We start from the raw sequence: 18,274 nt of genomic DNA, 5'->3' as shown, positions 1-18,274 counted from the left end.
TATCTTCTAGAAATAAAAAGTTAGCTAAATTGGGTTGTGGAAGCTAAAGGGCTCATTATATTATAACGCCCAGATTTGTAACCATGTCTTTTCCACTGGACTGTAGGGAAAAGAGTGCAAATTCGGAAAGCGCCTCAAGCCATCTCAGATGCAGTGCCTGAGAGGAAAAGGTCAACCCCCATGAACCCTGCAAATACAATTCGAAAGACACACGGTGGCAGCAGTGTTTCTCAGAGGCCATACAGGGACAGGGTTATTCACTTACTGGCACTAAAAGCCTACAAGAAACCTGAGCTGCTTGCCCGCCTGCAGAAAGATGGTGTCAATCAAAAAGACAAGAACTCCTTGGGAGCAATTCTGCAACAGGTGAGGACAACTAGAACGAGGTGTCTATGTGCCTTCTGGGGGGCTGGCTCACTTGAGAACACGTGATGGGCTGTGGGTGTAGCTTAATTGATAGAGTGCTTGCCCGGTGTGCTTGATTCCTAGCACCTCAAAACCAGGACATGCCTATGACAGCACTCGGGAGGCAGAGGCGGGAGAATCTTTACAAGTTTAGGATAATCCTGAGCTATAGAGTGAGTTCTGGACTGTGTAGGATCCTGTCTGAAAAACAGCAAATAAAACCTCTGCTTGCTCCCATTAATACTGTCACTATTTTTGAGATAGGGAAAAATTCATGTATAAATATAACTCTTTAATATTACAGGACATCTTGGGCTGTTTTTTTGTTTTTGTTTTTTAAGATGGAGGATTGCTAAGTTTCTCAGGCTTGCTTTGAACTCAGTTTTAGTGATTATCTTGCCTCAGCCTCCTAAATGCTGATGGTACTGGTATGCACCACTATGCCCGGCTTAAGTAATCTTTTCTTTAGAGCATTTCATGAAAAACTGGTTGAAATGTGAGCATTGTCCTCTTTTGGCTAAAACCAATTTTGCCCAAAATTTCCTTAAGAACTGGGGAAGTTTTTATTTGTTTTCATTGTAGATCACCTCAGCTGTCACCTACGTCTCACTGTTTAGAGAGGCAAAGGTGTCTAATGTCCTGTGTTGGTCTTCAGGTTGGGTGAGGCATAATACTTTTCCTAGTGAGTCGTTTAGAATGTGGTGTTACTTCCACATCCTTTGAAGCTCTTATTACTTAGTATTTTTTGGCCATTGTGTATGCTAAGATTGGTCACTTGTTTTTATTAAGGGATATGAGTATTTCAAGAGCAACTGTGATCAGTTACTTTATAATCACAAGTTATATGTGAAGTAGGCTTGTAGGCTTTTTGTTTTTCATTAAAGAAATATCAGATGGTGATTTCCTATATTTTTCATACTTAGTTCAGGTAATAAATATAAATTAGCATTCAGATCCATCATAAACAGAATTCTGTCTATTATTTTTTCTAAAAAAGTAATGACATTTTCAAAGTTCTTAAATTTCACCATTTTTAAAAATTACATATTTTATCTGATACTAAAGAAATAATCGTTTTAAATTTTCATTCATATCTTACATTCAAAAATAGTACTATGATGTTATAAGAGAATAAAATCATCATCATGGCACATAGCCCTTATTAAAACTAAAGAGAAAGGATAAAAGGGAAATTAATATGAAAGTGAGACAGAGTGTGTGTTGGTTCAGTATTCTGTTGGGGAAAGAGTCAGGTTGCATATCACAAAATACATGGTAAATGCATCTACAGAAAGTCTATGAATTACCTTCTAAGATAGAAGAGAAATAGGGAAAGTGATGGAGGGTAGCCTCATAGAAGCTACTACTGTACCTGGCAGTAGTTCTGTGGTGTTGTGAGTATAGATAGCTGTATCTTAAAATGAATAAATTTGACCCTTAACAATTGGATATGAGAGTTAGTGATTGGGTTGTTTTGAAGAATCATTGAGTATAGTTTTCCTGGCTGTATATTTGAATATCCCAAGGATCTTTTTGAGAAGTGCTTATGCCAGAATCTACTCTACACAAATCAGTGAAGCATCTGAAAGAAGGATGTGAGCACCAAATTGTATATGTAGAAAGTCCTTGAGTAATTTGGGTGTTTGATATGAGCTGAACCACTAGCCTAGTGAAAACAGATAGAGAAGCCAGTAACACCGACCATTTTGGAAGCTTATACTATGTGCCAGACACAATATGGCTAGGCATTTCGTGCACATATCATTTCATCTTTAAAAGGAAGAAAACAGACACATACTAAGAACTTTGACTTAAGCCAGTTACCCGTACATTCCTTATCTGAACATTCCTAACAGCTAATACAACTGCTTCATGAAACTGACCAAAACTGACATTAAAAGGAGTAGAGTAACAGAATAAGCAGATGATCAAAAAATTGGTTATTTTGTCACCAGCTAGTTAACAAACATACTAGATAAAATGATCAGTTCTGTTTTGCCCGTGCCACTAGATGTTTTTGCTGATTTGTTACTTACATTGTAGTTTTCTTTGAGCACCTTGTGAGTGTTATTAATTAAAATATACTTAGTAATGTACTAGATGTGATTTAAAACCGATACCATTAAGTTAGTATAAAAATGTATAGCTTCCTTTTCCTTAGAATGACTTTTCCTGGAAAACCTTTTTTAAAAAATCAAAACAACTCAGTAAACGTGAATCTTAATCTTAGGATGTTTGAGTCAAGCTCACATTCATTGCTCATTCATTCTCTTCATTTAGTACAGCTGGTTCTCTGTATCAACAGGCTGTACACCTATGAACTCAACTAATTGAAGACCACAGTTTTTTAATTGCATCTATTTTAATAAAGTCTATGTATGACTTTATTCTTTGTCATTATTCCTCAAACAACAACATATAAGAACCTTGTAGATAATATTTATATTTTATTGGTTGTTGTAAGTAACCTTGAGGTTATTTATAGTATATGGAAAGATACATTAAATCTACATAATTTTACATGGAGGACTATGGGGTCATCCCCTTTAAACACAAGGGATAACTGTCCCTAGACTATACCAGATAGCATTGTAGGTGTGGAGTCTCGTGGTTCTCATGGAGTCTCAAGAGATTTTCTCATAAAGGGGAAGTTTAGGGAACCTCTTTCTTGGATAGTTATCTCTTAGTTGAAATAAAAAGCAAAAGACAAGAAGAGTCATCATTTTTGGAAGCCTGGTAGAAGGAATGAAGACTAAATTTCAGAAGGCATTGCAGACCAGATAAGGAGATTATGTTGAGTGAGATGAGAAGTAGCAGTGGAGTTTAAGCAACAATATACTAGAATCTGATTTATACTTTGTATAAGACCACTCACTTTGTATCAAGAATGGGCTTTGGGGGTTGAGAATGGAAGAGAACAACTACTTAAGTCTACTGCAGAAGTCAAGGTATGATGTGTTGGCGACTTGGTCTGGTGGAATTGGTTTCATAGACTAGAGATACGTTTTTGAGAAAACCTTCTAACAGAGATGAAGAAAAGAAAGGGACCTGCAGTTATGAATAGGTTCTGACCAGAGCAGTTCAGTGGATGTTGAGCTACTGATTAGAGGAGTGCAGGAAAGGGACAGGTGTAAGGGTTGTGGTGGGATTGGAAATGTTGATTAGACATATCCAATAGATGTCACACGTAAGTATTCAGAGGACATTGGGGCTGGAGCCATTCATCTAGGGATTGGTGTATAGATTGGGCAGTGTGAATTTTACAGTTGAGTGAACTCAGGAAGGAGAAGAATGAAAAAACAGGGCAGAAGGCAGTTACTGAACACATCCCTATATAAAGGCATGAGCATTGGAGACTTAAGAAAGGTCCTGAGGGAAGGGTAGTGAACAGGAGACTGTCCACACACAAACCTCAAGAGGTGGTTGTGGTGGGGATGTCGTGTTAGTTTTGTACATTGTCAGATATAACAGAAAAAGAACACCATTGTTATGTAGTCCACTTCAAAGGAAGCCTGGTTTGCATCTTGTATTCATTTATTTACAAGATTGAAAGGCTGCTTTATGACAACATTAATACTAAATTAGTACTCATATGAGACAAGCTATTAAATATGATAGTATTTTTTAAAGGCACAACAGGAAGTCAAATTACTGAAAAGACCATTCCCAGATTTATGGGATTTTCTAGCCTTAAGAAGTATTTTTGGTGTTTAGGAGGGAGACTTGTTGAGAGGGATAAGAAAGGAGAATACAGGATCAAAATGACTAAAATTTATTATATAAAATATGAAACTGTCAATAAAAAAATTTTAAGTACTTTTAGTTTGGCCTAAGCCCATAGATTTGTGTAGTGAGTAGAATATTGACCTGGACATTCTAGGAATTGTAGTTAAGGGGTAGGAAAAGATTTCACTTGGGAATAAGCCTTCTAACAGATACCTGAGGAGCCTTTAGTTTGTGATTTACTTTATGGGTTCGAGGGGATTTCAAGGACCTTGAATAAATAGTTCTTCAGGAAAGTTGGCAGATAAAAGAAATAAACTTGATTATCACAAAAGAAGTAAAGAGCAGGATTATCAAAATTGGTAGTATTTGTAGAGACACTTTGTGCTGCTGGCCGAGAAGTTATAACTCACCATTAGGGTCCTGTTCATTTTTCTGCTTAAATAGAAGTGACCAAGGATTTTCATTATGACTCAGCGGCATTGAAAATGACTCAGTGGGTCAAAGTGTGTCACTGCAAGCCTGGTTATTAGAGTTGATCCTCGGAGCCCACACAAAGCTGTACAAGAAAACCGACGCCACAAAGCTGTCCTCCTAGGGGTGCCATGCATGTGTTAGCTTACAGCATTATGTACATACAAACATCAAATGTTCAAGTAGACAGATAAGAAAGAACATGAGGATTTTTGTCCTCTGAGACTAGATTTCTTCACTTCATGTAGTGTTTTCCAGTTCCATCTATTTTCCTGCAAATTTCATTTTTCTTAACAGCTGAATAAAATTTCACTCGTGTGTGTGTGTGTGTGTGTGTGTGTGTGTGTGTGTGTGTGTGTGTGTACACCACATTTTCATTATCCATTCTTCAACAGAAGGCGGACAGCTAGGCTGGCTTCATTTCCTTTCTTATATGAGTACCGTAGTAATGAACATTATACACAAGTGTCTCTGTGGTAGGATGTAGGATCCTTTGGATATATTCCCAGGAGGATCATAAAAAAGATTTCTATAGGCAGCAAAAAATAGCTAATGCTCTGTTTGCATCCTGTGTTCTAGGTGGCCAATCTGAATCCTAAGGACCTCTCCTATACCTTAAAGGATTATGTGTTTAAGGAGCTCCAGCGAGACTGGCCGGGTTACAGTGAGATAGACAGACGGTCATTGGAGTCAGTGCTCTCTAGGTAAGCTCCTTTTGTCTTTAAAATTGTATAGATATTACTATATTCTGGTCAGTGTTATTTTAGTGTTGAGGTGGGAAAGAGAAGCAGGGATAGTTTTCTGTTCTGTGTATTTCAGAGTCCTCTTTATTACCTGGAAAATGTGTTTCCTTTACAGAAAACTAAATCCATCTCAGAATGCTGGCACTAGCCGATCAGAGTCTCCCATGTGCTCCAGCAAAGATGCTGCCTCATCTCCGCAGGTATGTCAGGAAGTTACAAAACCCTCGGCCTGCCCTGCAGCTCAGCACTCAGACAGTCTCTAATTTGTAAATGAGGGGAACTACAGATGACCTGCCCAAAGCACAAACTCGTTCATGGCCAGGCTTTCAGTTTCAGCCTCAGTCTAGAATAGAGTGTAAACACAGTGCTGCACTGCTTGAGGGCTTAAAGCATACCTTGCTTGTCACTTTCAAAATTTATTGTAAAATTTTCTGCTTTTCAGTTTGGTCACTAATCCAATTCTCAAGTTATATGAAAAATTGAAGATATTTGATTTTATCTGAAATGTGTCTGGAAGAACATTCTTGGAGAAAATATTTTTGGGGCAAATTAAAAAATGGTGGCACTTTTTAAATGTATTTTCTTAATTTTTTTTTTTTTTTAATTTGACCATAACCAGAAGATTCCTACTCAGACTTTTCTAGTTTAGAATCATCTCAATGGGACATTTCAGAGAGTTCCCCTATCCTGAGTGTTCCGGGCCAATGTTGTCAGATCCCTCCCTACCCACCCCCTGATTACTAACACGGTACCTCCTCTCTCTGTATCCTCCTGAAGAACTAGGGGAAAGCAGACAGATGTGTAGGGAACACAAGCAAGAGGGCAGCTGTGTGTCCACTCAGAGGAACGCAGCCAGAGGACAGATAAGTAGGTCCATCTTCAGGTGTCAGTTGTCTGTGGAGACTTACTTTTAATGCCAACTACTGTGTAGCTATTTCTACTCTGACCGAATCACATACAGGATGCTAAAATGAAAACAGAAATTAATTAATGGGTTGATTAACTATTATTTTCTTGTAAGTCACAATACAAAAATATTTTAACTGGTTTGCAATTTTATACTTTTCAATTGTTCATTTTCCTTTGTAACTTATATAGTGTTATTGTGAGTACTGGATTGAGCTAATACAACAAGATTTTTAAAGTATTATCTACACCATTTTAATGAGCCAGTCTTCACAGACTTAGTTTACAACATTGTGAACATATATGTACTGTGAAAAAGTGAAATGGCATATCAATACATAGCTGTACTTAGAGAAATTAATGTAAAGAGAGCTAGTTCACAGTGTGATGTGGGCACATTGCCCTTTACCAGCCTTACAGCACTCACAGAGTCTGGTGCAAACTGCTTTCTCCATTCACTTGCTAGAACTAGGCCAGCTGCAGCTAGCATCGAGGATGGTACTTCGATTTAGTACTGTATGAGTGGTCTAATGCACATAAATCAGAATAGTTAGTCTCTGGCATTTAGGGTGGCCTGCCACCAAGACCTAAAGGCACCATTTGGCACTGTTCCCCATTTTGCTTTTGACAGAACTAAAATTGGATTTTTTGTTTGATTGGGGGTTCTTAGAGGGTATGTGTGTGTGTGTGTGTGTGTGTGTGTGTGTGTGTGTGTGTGTGTGTGTGTGTGTGTGTTGGGAGAGGTTCATTTTTGAGTATGATGAATAAGGCTGCTCAGCTGTCAAATCTCTCCCTTTTCTCCCCCCACCCACAGAAACGACCTTTGGATTCAGATTTCATTGATCCTTTGATGAACAAAAAAGCTCGAATATCTCACCTGACAAACAGAGTCCCACCAACATTAAATGGCCATTTGAACCCCACCAGTGAAAAATCTTCTGCAGGCCTCCTACCGCCCCCTGCAGCTGCTGCCATCCCCACGCCCTCACCGCTGCCTTCAACCCACCTGCCTGTCTCAAATCCTCCTCAGACTGTAAATTCCAACTCCAATTCCCCTAGCACTCCAGAAGGCCGGGGGACTCAAGACCTACCTGTTGACAGTTTTAGTCAAAATGGTAGCATCTTTGAGGACCAGCAAGACAAATATACCTCTAGGACTTGTCTGGAAACATTATCCCCTGGGTCAGTTCTGCTAAAGTGTCCAAAGCCTATGGAAGAAAACCACCCAGTGTCTCACAAGAAGTCCAAAAAGAAGTCTAAAAAACACAAGGAAAAGGACCAAATAAAAAAGCATGACATTGAGACAGTGGAGGAAAAGGAGGAAGACCTTCAGAGAGAAGAAACTGCCAAGTTGAGGAACTCCAGTCCAAATCCCAGTGAAGGTATTTTACATTTGTTTAAAAGAAACAACAAAAAATGCTTTCTGTGTTACATGAACTGGAGGAGCATGAGCTGTAGGTGGTGCTCTTTAGAACAGTGATTTTTAAACAAATGACCTTCTATTGAATTAATCTTAATATTGTGCTTTTGTAGCACATTGTTTTCCTCCACCTTGTAGCTGTCTTTTCAGTCTCTCTTTAGCCAAGTATTAGACATGATTTCTTTATGTAGATTTATAACGGCATTTTAAAATGACTTTACCATTCTCCAAAGACTCCCCTTTGCCACTTTTTTCCTTCTCCGTCATATTGTACAACCTCAGTGTAACAGGTACATGCCATTCTTGAACTAATTTAAACAGATACACAATAGGCAATAGAATTATCCATTTCCTCCTTTTTGAAAAGCCAGAGGTACCCCTGCTGTAGTCAATATTAGCACAGAAAGATGTCAAATTCTTTGTAAAACAGGCAAGCTCACATCATCGTCATTTGCAGTGAAAGTAATTTACTTCACAAGGTTCCTGGCTATTATTAGCTTGATAGAGATTAAGAGTATTTTTGTTAGTAAACTAACATCACTTGTTACTCCATTTCCTGCTCATAACACTGAAGACCTGAAATCTTGAGGTTTAACTGACTACCTCTGCTGAATGGAAAGAGCTGTCATGATTTTCTCTTAGTGAAATTTGCAGAGGACTTACAGTAAGATACAGTTGACCTGGATTGGGTGTATTGCATAGCAAAGCATATCTCTTGAAGTGTGTAGATCAGCATAATAGTAGATAATGGCCCAAGTATAAGTTGTTTCCCCCCACCTACACCACTCTTTGTACTTGAGTTAATAAGCCAGATTCCAGAGTACCTCTCCTTCCCACACTTAAACCCTTATAGGGTGATTTGAGTCGTTCTAGTACCAAGAGAACTGGGTCCAGTGTGCTGAGACTACCACAGAAAGTTGTGTGTTCTCAGGGTTAGAGATCTGGATAAACAGGCCTACTGTCTTTAGATCCTTCTTTTGTGTACGTAGGAAAACTTTTCAGAACCAAGTATGATCATCACAAGTGGAAGAAGGTCCAGACCCACGTCCTTTGTATCCGTTAGAACTGGTCGGCCATCTATGGCAAAGAAGGATGCTGTACTTGATGCTCTGCCTTGAAGACTCAGGCTCTTGTGGCCCGCCTGAGTCAAATTTGTATAAGTGAACAATAAGCCCACTGAGGCTATGTAATCTATCTAGTGTATTTTATCTTTCAAAAGACTGAGAAATTGTCAGATATTCGCATTTGTTTTATAGTGGACATATGTTTTGCCAGCAAATTAGAGTTTGAGTTATTGAGTGTGCTTTGAATTAAAAAAATTACATTCATAAAAATATTTAAACATAGCCCCTGGAAGTTGTATGTTAAGCAATGTAATACTGAGAATTAACCCACTTTTAATAGCATTGCCGTGAGTAACTAAACATTTTTTATTGTTTTCCCTAAACTCTGTCTAGTACTGTGAGAGCCAAAGGTAAGAGGAATATGAATCCACATTCATTAATGCCTTGTTGTGAATTGATAGGAAAATGTCCTATCTGGTCCCACTACCTAAAAATCCAGTGACCCAAACAGACTGCTACCTGACTTATTATTTCTTCTGCCTTGTTTGAATCTCATGAAGAGTAGATGTTGCTGTAAAATTTGTGTCTCTCATTGTCTGGCTGCATCTGCCACCACAGTCTTTGAATTGCCAGGCAGATGCCACAACTGTTGATGAAAGAATAGCAGCTTGACCTTGGGTTAGGATGGAATTCCTTTTCTGTGCAGAGACTGCAGTAGCCGGGGTGCGTGCAAAGCCTGGCGTCAGCTCTGCTGGCTCTGCTCACAGGCCTCCATTGTTGTGTTCCATTGTGTTCCTTGTTGCTCTTGCCTATTGAGGTGGAAGAAAAGAATTTGAGGAAAAGTGTTCCAGATGTTTCTAATCTATTTGAAAGTTAGAGGCATTTGATAACCATTCTGGTTGATGAACACTCTGATTTTTTCCCCTTCATAGGAGTTAAAGAAGGTTGCGCTGCCTCCATGGAGCCGTCTTCAACAATTGAACTCCCAGATTATTTGATGTAAGTTTTCCATCTGCCAGTGGACAGAGCTGTTTAATTTTAGAAAGTTTGCAAATTCTTTTCCCATAATTTGCAAATCAAAAAAGTAAAAAATTCCAGAAATATGAGTCCTGAAGCCACCTCTGCAATGAAAGACTGCCACTAAGCCTGCTGACTCCAGGGCACCGCTGTCTTCAGGGGCAGGTTGTGCCTCCCCTGCTCAGGGCAGTGTCTGTTGGTTTGTAAGTACAGGGAAGCTTGTCTTTGTTCCAGGGCCAGGCTGAGCATCATAACCTTCAAAGCTGACAGTCAGTCCATCAATGCGCAGCCCCTAGAGGGGCCCAGAGTGCTGTAGAGTGCTTGAACTTGTGCGCTGAACAATGCAGAGCAGGCATAGGTTCATTTTTATGTAAATAAAAGTCTTTTTCTCAAATTAATTTTAAGGGGAAAGATTAGTAAAGTTAGCTCATTTCACTCTAGTACCAGGTACAAGTTTTTCTTGTGACAACAAGTTGTTAAATGCTGAGCTGGGAATGTTTTTGTAAGTGCTTATCACAGAAATTATAACTTAGACATATAATTCTAGCTTTTTCATACAATAAAAGACTTGTGTAAGAAGAAAATAATTAAGTTGCTAGTGCCTGGAAAGGGGAGCATGGAAAAGCAAAAATCTCTGATAGCAGATAACTTTCAAAATGGAACAAATTTGCAAACTGGGTACCACAGAGAGCCTGAGGATGTGATCGGAGCTGTCTGCACATTCTCTTCTGCTAGTGCCACCTCACAGTAGGCAAAGTGAGGAGATACTTTGAACTTTGCTTCTTGCAGAGGAGAGAACATTGTAGATGGACAAAGCTGTCACTTCTACTTACCACCAGTAGAGAGCTACAGTTGCTGGAGAATGAGAAAACATGGTGCTGATTATCACCCCTCAGCTAACCGGGGCCTGAGGAACCTTCCTCAGTACTCTGCATTAGGCGAGCGGCCAGCCTGCCATCACAGACCCACAGACCCGCTGCTGAGGGCTTTCACCCTCTCACTTACCTGCTTCTCCTTAGACTTGTGAAAGTTGAGTCCTGGAGTAGCACAGCATTCTCCTGTGATAGATTTTAAATCCTTTTATTAGTAGTGATATATATAAAATGTATCCTAAAACTTCTGCCATGGATTCAAAGCTCTTGCCATGTTTGCCAGCCTAACTGGCTGACTGTATTTAAGAAGTGTTTTAGGTTAGTCCTGATGTGTTTATGTAGGCTTTCAGCAGGAAAGTATAATCACTAAGAAGTGTTGGTCCTCCGCCTGAGTGAAGCCTTGTATATTTGTCACATTTCTAAGGCTTTTGTTGTGTGCTTAATATGCTTAAATAAAAGCACTATCTTCTACCCAAACTAAAAGCTTAAGTTTTATACCAACCACTACAGCTATTTTCTAAAATAACAGGAACATTTCCAGAACACAGAACTTAACTTATCTCAAGAAAACCAAAAGGAGACTCAATAGAACCTCCATCCATGGTCAGTCTTTGAGTAATTCATATGTAACTGCAATGTTACTTTTATATACCAAGAGTGCTTTTGTTGCTTGTATTTGTGTTTTTACTCTGCCACCTCATTAAAAACCAACTGCAAAATCCTAAGAATTTGTTAAAAATATTGGTTGCTAAAATGCCAGTATCAAACAGCAACACAATTGTTGGCCTAGTTGGTATTTTTCCTTAACAGAGTTGTTAAATAAAATACTAAAGGTCAGATTTTAACTAAAGTTTAGATTTAAATAAAATACTAAAGGTGAAATAAATGTGTTACACAATGACTTAAACCTGAGTTTCAAGATTGGCTTAGTCTTTACTTGTACATGCTTATTCCCAGGATCCTCATTCGCCCTCAGGGCTTCCTCCGTTGTGTTATAAGACAGCTTGTCTGGGGAGGACCACTCCCCGTGTGGCTGGCAGCATTCCTTTTGCAGCTGAGACCAGCCGGGCAGCTTAAATCAGCACACTACCACTGTCTCAGTTACACTTAGAAGACCCAACCTCCACACTGTCTTAACTCAGCAGAAATAAAAATATTAATGAGGACGCTCAGTTTGCACACTGCGTCACTTTTCTCACTTTCCCAGCAAGGCATCTGTGATAGAGTGACTTAAATAAAACTGGTAGGATTATATAAACCATCTGCAAAGGCCCCAGTTCCAAGATGTGCCACCAGAAGGCCCGAGTATGCACCTCAGGATGCATCCTGCAGCGCTCGCCAGCTGCCCATCTCAGTTTTTACCCAGAATAATCAAGGAAATTGGGCCTTCCCTGACAGGAAAACAGAGGGCAAAAAAGAAGGCAGAATGTGCACTAATGATACTGCTTGTTTTACTGTTAAAAAGATCTTGTAACTGATTTCCTGCTGAATCACCCAGCATATGGTGAAGATGGCCTTTACTTACTGGATTCTAAGGACTAGTCGCAGCTTTGCGGCATCCTAGTAAGACAGTGAATTTGACTCAGCAGCACAAGACTGGCCTTCTGTTGTGTAAGTGTAACTTAGTGTTAGAAAGTACTGGAGGAATCCTCTGCTGTGGCAGTGCACACTTGTAATCTTAGCACTCAGAAAATAGAGGTACAAAGATGGGAATTTCAAGGCCAGCCTCAACTACATGGTAAAATGGAGGCCAACCTGGACAATATGAGGCTATCTCTCCAAAAACCCAACAGGGAGGTCTAGAGAGATGAGTCCATGGTTAAGAGAGCATTTACTGCTCTTCAAGAACTAAGGTTCCATTTCCAGCATTCATATTCAGTGGCTTATAGCTGTCTATGAATCCAGTTGAAGAGGATCCAGTGCCCTGTTCTAGATTCCATGTGATATCAGGCACACATGTGGTACACACACATACATGCAGGCACCCAGATTAAATAAATCTTTCTTTATCTGAAAGGGGGGAATATATAAAACTAGAGAAACTTTCTTTGGTAGAGGGCCCCACTCTCTGTCAAAAATGTTTTCTTTAATTTGTCTAGTCAGAAATGTCAAGAGAGGAATGGAGAGAGCAAAGCAGGGGATCCTGGTCCAGCCTTGACTTGAGTGCTCAGTGGCCCTGTGGCATTCTCCTGTTGCACCTCCGTGACTGCTAACAGATGGCTCGGTCTCCTCCGCTGTGGTAGTAAATTGTCTGAAAGAACACTTTTCGTCTTCTCTGGTTCCCTTTGAACTCCATTGCCGCTGAGATCTTTTCCACATTCCTTCGCCATGGACACTCTTAAAGGCTGCTCTCTGAGTGCCCTGGCAACAAACCAGAGCAGAGTGGCATTCAGTCACTGGACACACATGCAAGAAGGCGGCGTTCCAGATTCGTGCCTCCATGCCTGTTCTTTCCATTTATCCTGTTTCTCTCTCTTTTTTTATTAGAAAATACATTGCTATTGTCTCCTATGAGCAACGCCAGAATTATAAGGATGACTTCAATGCGGAGTATGACGAGTACAGAGCTTTGCATGCCAGGATGGAGACTGTAGCCAGGAGGTTTATTAAACTGGATGCACAGCGAAAACGCCTTTCTCCGGGTTCAAAAGAGTACCAGGTAGGTGGAATGTTCTTGGACTGGTTTTCATTTCTCACCATCCCATTAGCCTTAGAGCAAGCTGTCTTGCTTTAGGAAACAAATGTACTTGAAATAGTTCTTAAATAAGTAAGCACGGGGGGCGGGGGCGGGGGTGGGGGGAGATGTATTCCATTATAATATATAATGTATTGTGAAGCATGCAAAGCACAACTAAGTAGAGTACGTTTTCTGCAATTGTAAGAGACACCAATGTTACATTCTACTAACTTAAATCATTATTGTGTTTCCTGCTCTCATTAAATTTAGAAGAAATCTTAAGTTATTGAATAATTAAAATATAGTACTGTGTCTTGCTTTTAATGATAGTATCAAACTACCCATATTATTTTGTACTTTGATTTTTCTTTCTACTAGTACAATGCTTCATAGAGAATTTTTACATCAGCCCAGAAAGCACTTTTGGTTTGTTTGCTTGTTTGTTTGTTTTTACTGTCCTCTTGATAGCCCTTGTATAGCCGGAGTGGCATTCCCATAGTGTGTATTGTCCTTCGCTGGGCAGAGCTGCTAGCCTTGTGTCTGTCTGCATCATAGCTCAGGCAGATAGACCTGCAGAACTTGTAGAATTGCTGAGTCAATTTTGCATTTGCTATTTTGATAGCTTCTGCCAAATTGCCTTCCATAAAAATGTTATATCTCCTCATCAATATTTCCCATACCTTGCCAGATGCCAGTTAGATACTGTACTGCCCCCTCAAAGGCCTTCTCTTCTCATTTCTAATTTTTAATTTTGCAGAATGTTCATGAAGAAGTCTTACAAGAATATCAGAAGATCAAGCAGGTGGGTATCACCACTGTGCCATCTGGCCTGCAGTGAGAAGCACTGTAGATTCTGTGACCTAATTCCTCACTGTTTTCTTTGTCTGCAGTCCAGTCCCAATTACCATGAAGAAAAATACAGATGCGAGTATCTTCATAACAAGCTGGCTCACATCAAAAGACTAATAGGTGAATTTGACCAACAGCAAGCAGAGTCATGGCACTAGAACTCTGTTTGGACCAGAAGATGTGAATAAACTTAAACTTATTTATTTAAAATTCCAGATGAGTTGCTCTAGATCTAAAAGATGAAACTTTGCTTATGGGAAGTTTCAGTATTAGTAAACTTGAGTTACTTTTTGTCTCTTCATTCTACTTTGCTTCCTTGAATTTTGAAGCTGCTTTCTTTTTCTGGGCCTCTCCCCTACCCCCAAACTTGTTTTAATAGAAGCAATTTTTTTAGATATTGGGGATCCAGTGTCTATACTTCAAATCGACTTTTCCTTGAAAACTTGTGTTTGTCATTAGATATGATTTTTTTAGGTATTGGGGATGCAATGTCCACACTTAAGAGTTGCTTGTGTTTAAAACAAAACAAAACAGTAATGTGCAAGGTGAAATGCTTTTCATAAGCCTATTTTCTGACCTTTCTTAATGCAAACTCTTTGCCTTAAATGGTAGACTATTTAGACATATGCACAAAATTCAAAAAAATCAAAACATTGTTTTGGAGGGTTGAAAAATAGAAAGTTGTGTGAATATGTGTGTAGTTTCCTATGCACATACATACATACATACATACATACATACATACATACATACATACATATGGGCTGACTGGCTCTAGAGTGTTAAATCTGCCCTGCAAGTAAAACCCCCCATTGCAATGACTGCCTTAAGGTGTTTGCTAGTGTGTACATCGTGTGGTTAATCATTAGCTACACTGCTTCCCTGTGCTAACAGCCACAGGAAGCACACTGTGGCCTACCAGCGTCAGAATGCGTGTGTGTTCAGCTTGTATGTCTGCAGAACTGATGTGGATGTGAGCTGCATGAAGGTAAAAAGCTGCTCCTCAGTAGGCCGGACGCTCAGGTTAAACAGCTGATGAGTGTTACAGTAGGTTGTTGGTGTTTGTTTGTTTGTTTGTTTCTGTCAAATTGCTACTTCTATTGTAGAAGACAAAGCATTTCCATTTCAACAGTTTGTCAGCTTTATTAATGTTGGGCAAAAAAATTGATATGTTATAAAAATGAAACAGATCTATAGTTTTGGGGCAAAATGATAAAATTAAATGTGTAGGTAACATATTTATATACTGCTATAAAGTATTTTTTGAAGAGAGATATGCAAAGAAGCTATTACCTACATCAGATGTATATTTAAGAGATTTTTTTCATCCTGGATACCAGGACTATAAAAAGAGTAGATATATTTAACCATAACATACTGTGATTCATCAAACAGCACAAACTTTCATTTCATGGAGTTTATCTGTTAACGTTGATTTAAACTATCTCGTCTTATCATGTGGGAACATAAGTTATGTGGTCAAAATATAAGGATTTTGAACTAATGTTGATTCAGGTTGTGTTGTCTTGTGTTGTCTTTTCAAAGTGCTGCCGGTTGAAAAGGGAAGCATTATGTTTACAAATCTGTTTTGAAATGTTTGCCAAAATTTTGGTAGTATCTTTAATAAAGATGTTTGTCTCCAGCATCCAAAAAAAAGTGAGTAACTTTGTTGTGTATCACTGTAAACTAAAAAATGTTAGTATTGAGGTCATATGACAGAATATGTTGATTAACTTTCTTCTCTGGAGTTTTTCTGAAACATTAACTGGGACTGGAAAGAAAGCTCAGAGGTTGAGGTTGAGAGCACTAACTGCTCTTCCAGCGGACCCAGGTTCAATTCCTAGCACCCACATGACAGCTCACAACTGTCTGACTTCAGTCCAGGAGCACACAAGTGGTGTACAGACATACACTCAGGCAAAATTATCTTTACATAAAGTAAAATTTTTAAAAAATTGGCTCATGTATTAGAAGTGCAGAGGCCTTCTAACTCCTAAGACAAGATCACGTTCACTCTGCAACTGAAGACGCCACTACACAAACTTCATCTCTGTGTAGCGTGGTCCTTCTAGAGAATTCCATTGAGATCTCTGGTACTCTTTGACCTCAATATTGGTACACCATTATTAAATGGACGTTTATCTCGAACTTTTGAGTTTACAAAGAAAAGCTTAGTTGTGGCTAAATTAGGGCCTCATGTTACCACAGCAGTCTCCTGAGGGACATACAGCGTCTATAGGTAATGACTTCAGTGGGATACTCTAGTGACGTGTTTGCCTTTTAACCAGAGATTGCTGCTGTTATTCACTATGAGCAATGTTTCTCAAAAGGGGGCTTCTTAGATGGCTTACGTTGCCCACACTAGAGTCCCTTGGGAGGGCCCAGGTATCTGCATTTTCACAAGGTTCCTGCAGTGACATTTGCAAGCTGATATATAACAATTCCGTTGCCTTGGGTGTGTAGCTCTAAATTTTAAGTCCCTTAATCATGAAATCTTGAGTTTATAGACTCCAGCTTTAACAGATGTCCAGTTTGAATTAGGTATAAGACTACCCCAGTTTAATCTATACTCTAGTTTCTAAATGTTCTCTGAGGAAATAATGCAGAAGAAAGGAAAGGCTTCAGTTGAGCACTGACATTAAAGTCCTGCATCTGTTGGGTCAGCAGTGACCCTGAGTTTACAAGGATTCTCAAGGAGAAAGAGGGTCCTGAAGTCACCCTTTTGTCAGCAGCCCTTCACCATCAGACATTTTTGTGTCCTCAGCCCTAAAGTAAAGCTGTGGTGGAAGTTTCATTACATAAAACTTTTGAGAATTCAGTGAAAAGTAGCCACCTAAATTAGGTCATTGACTATCTGTCCAATACAGAGAATGTTTATGGAAACATTGCTTTTCAGACAAGAGTCAATCCATTTTGACTGACTGCAGAGGGGGCAAGGCAGATAGACTTGAAGTTGGAAGGTAGAGTGTTGGGGTTTATTGAATGCTAGGCCTATCCATACCTGCGCTTCTGGTTTCACTTCTCAGAGGTTGTACGGGGAGGAAGGCAGGTGGCTCTGACATTTTATGATTGCCTAATTCTCAAGTTGGGAATCCAAGACATGTCATTTTCAACTTCTGCCTGCCTGATTCAACTGATCCACCAGGCTACTTTTTCCTACTATGACTAGATTATTGTTACAACATGGGGCTTGTAAGTGGACAATAAGTATCCCCTGTCTAGGTCCCTGAGATGCAGGAGAGAGCTTCCTGAAGATGAGCCCACATGATTAGCTGGCTTGCTTGCATTAGCCAGCTTAGGACTTGTTGCCTGGCCTTCAGACTTGGTATTTCCCCAATGGACATACAGCAAATTGTGTTTGTTACATGATCGCCCTACTCTGCCTCACCACTCTCACTTCCTGCTGTCCAGTACTACTTGTTCTTCCCATCCCAAGGCCTTCCATGCTAAAAACAACCATTGGACCACTAGCTCTACGCTCCACTTCCTCACTCTGCTGAATCCTTATCCTAACTCTGCTTGACCTTCCACACTGATATATGCTCTCTTGATTCTCTGTTTCTCCTTCATGGCACTTGTCACAATTATAACTGGATACTAGTTGTATCCTTAAGATCCAATAGAAAGGACACTGCCTTGTTCATTACAGTATCCGCAGCCTCTGGCTTAGGGCATGGCATAGAAATGGTGCTCACTAATGCTGTATTGGAAGAATGAGCAAGGCAGACTTTTCACAGAGGTCATGTTTAACAGTGAAGTGCGAAGGGTAAGGATTATTGCCAAGAGTCCATGGGTCGTCCAGGAGGCTGAGCCCTGCTGCTGCCTTCTCAAAGTCAGGATGTTGGGATGTAGGCATTGGTCAGAGTGGCAGGTTGCTGCCTGTGGCCCTTCTTTTTGTTGTGATTAACTGGATATTTTCAAAGGGGGCATTTCTTTCCATTTATACTTTCTATTCATTCAGTTTCCTTTGGAATCTGAAATGAAATGGTTTGGGGCTATTTTTTCATTGACCACACTTACAACTTGCATATAGGTTCTGATTTTATTTTCCAAATTTTTAAATTATTTGTTTAACATTTATGTGTGTGTGTGTGTGTGCACATGTGTGTGCACCCACAGGTGCA

The 18,274-nt window shown here is 39.6% G+C and overlaps 1 protein-coding gene across 1 annotated transcript in view; it reads left to right on the top strand.

Moving 5' to 3' along the window:
• Positions 1-15,806, top strand: part of Ell2 (elongation factor for RNA polymerase II 2) — a 64,967-nt gene extending 49,161 nt beyond the window's left edge. The window contains exons 5-12 of the mRNA XM_028894004.2: positions 107-366; positions 5,182-5,306; positions 5,461-5,545; positions 7,066-7,633; positions 9,668-9,734; positions 13,112-13,283; positions 14,059-14,103; positions 14,192-15,806. Of these exons, the coding sequence (XP_028749837.1) occupies positions 107-366; positions 5,182-5,306; positions 5,461-5,545; positions 7,066-7,633; positions 9,668-9,734; positions 13,112-13,283; positions 14,059-14,103; positions 14,192-14,308 (1,439 nt within the window). The 3' untranslated portion in view covers positions 14,309-15,806. The remainder of the gene's footprint in view (positions 1-106; positions 367-5,181; positions 5,307-5,460; positions 5,546-7,065; positions 7,634-9,667; positions 9,735-13,111; positions 13,284-14,058; positions 14,104-14,191) is intronic.
• The last annotated feature ends 2,468 nt before the right edge of the window (positions 15,807-18,274 follow it).

This window comes from Peromyscus leucopus, chromosome 15 (assembly GCF_004664715.2).
Source record: "Peromyscus leucopus breed LL Stock chromosome 15, UCI_PerLeu_2.1, whole genome shotgun sequence".
NCBI lineage: Eukaryota > Metazoa > Chordata > Mammalia > Rodentia > Cricetidae > Peromyscus > Peromyscus leucopus.
This window is presented reverse-complemented; position numbering and strand designations above follow the sequence as displayed.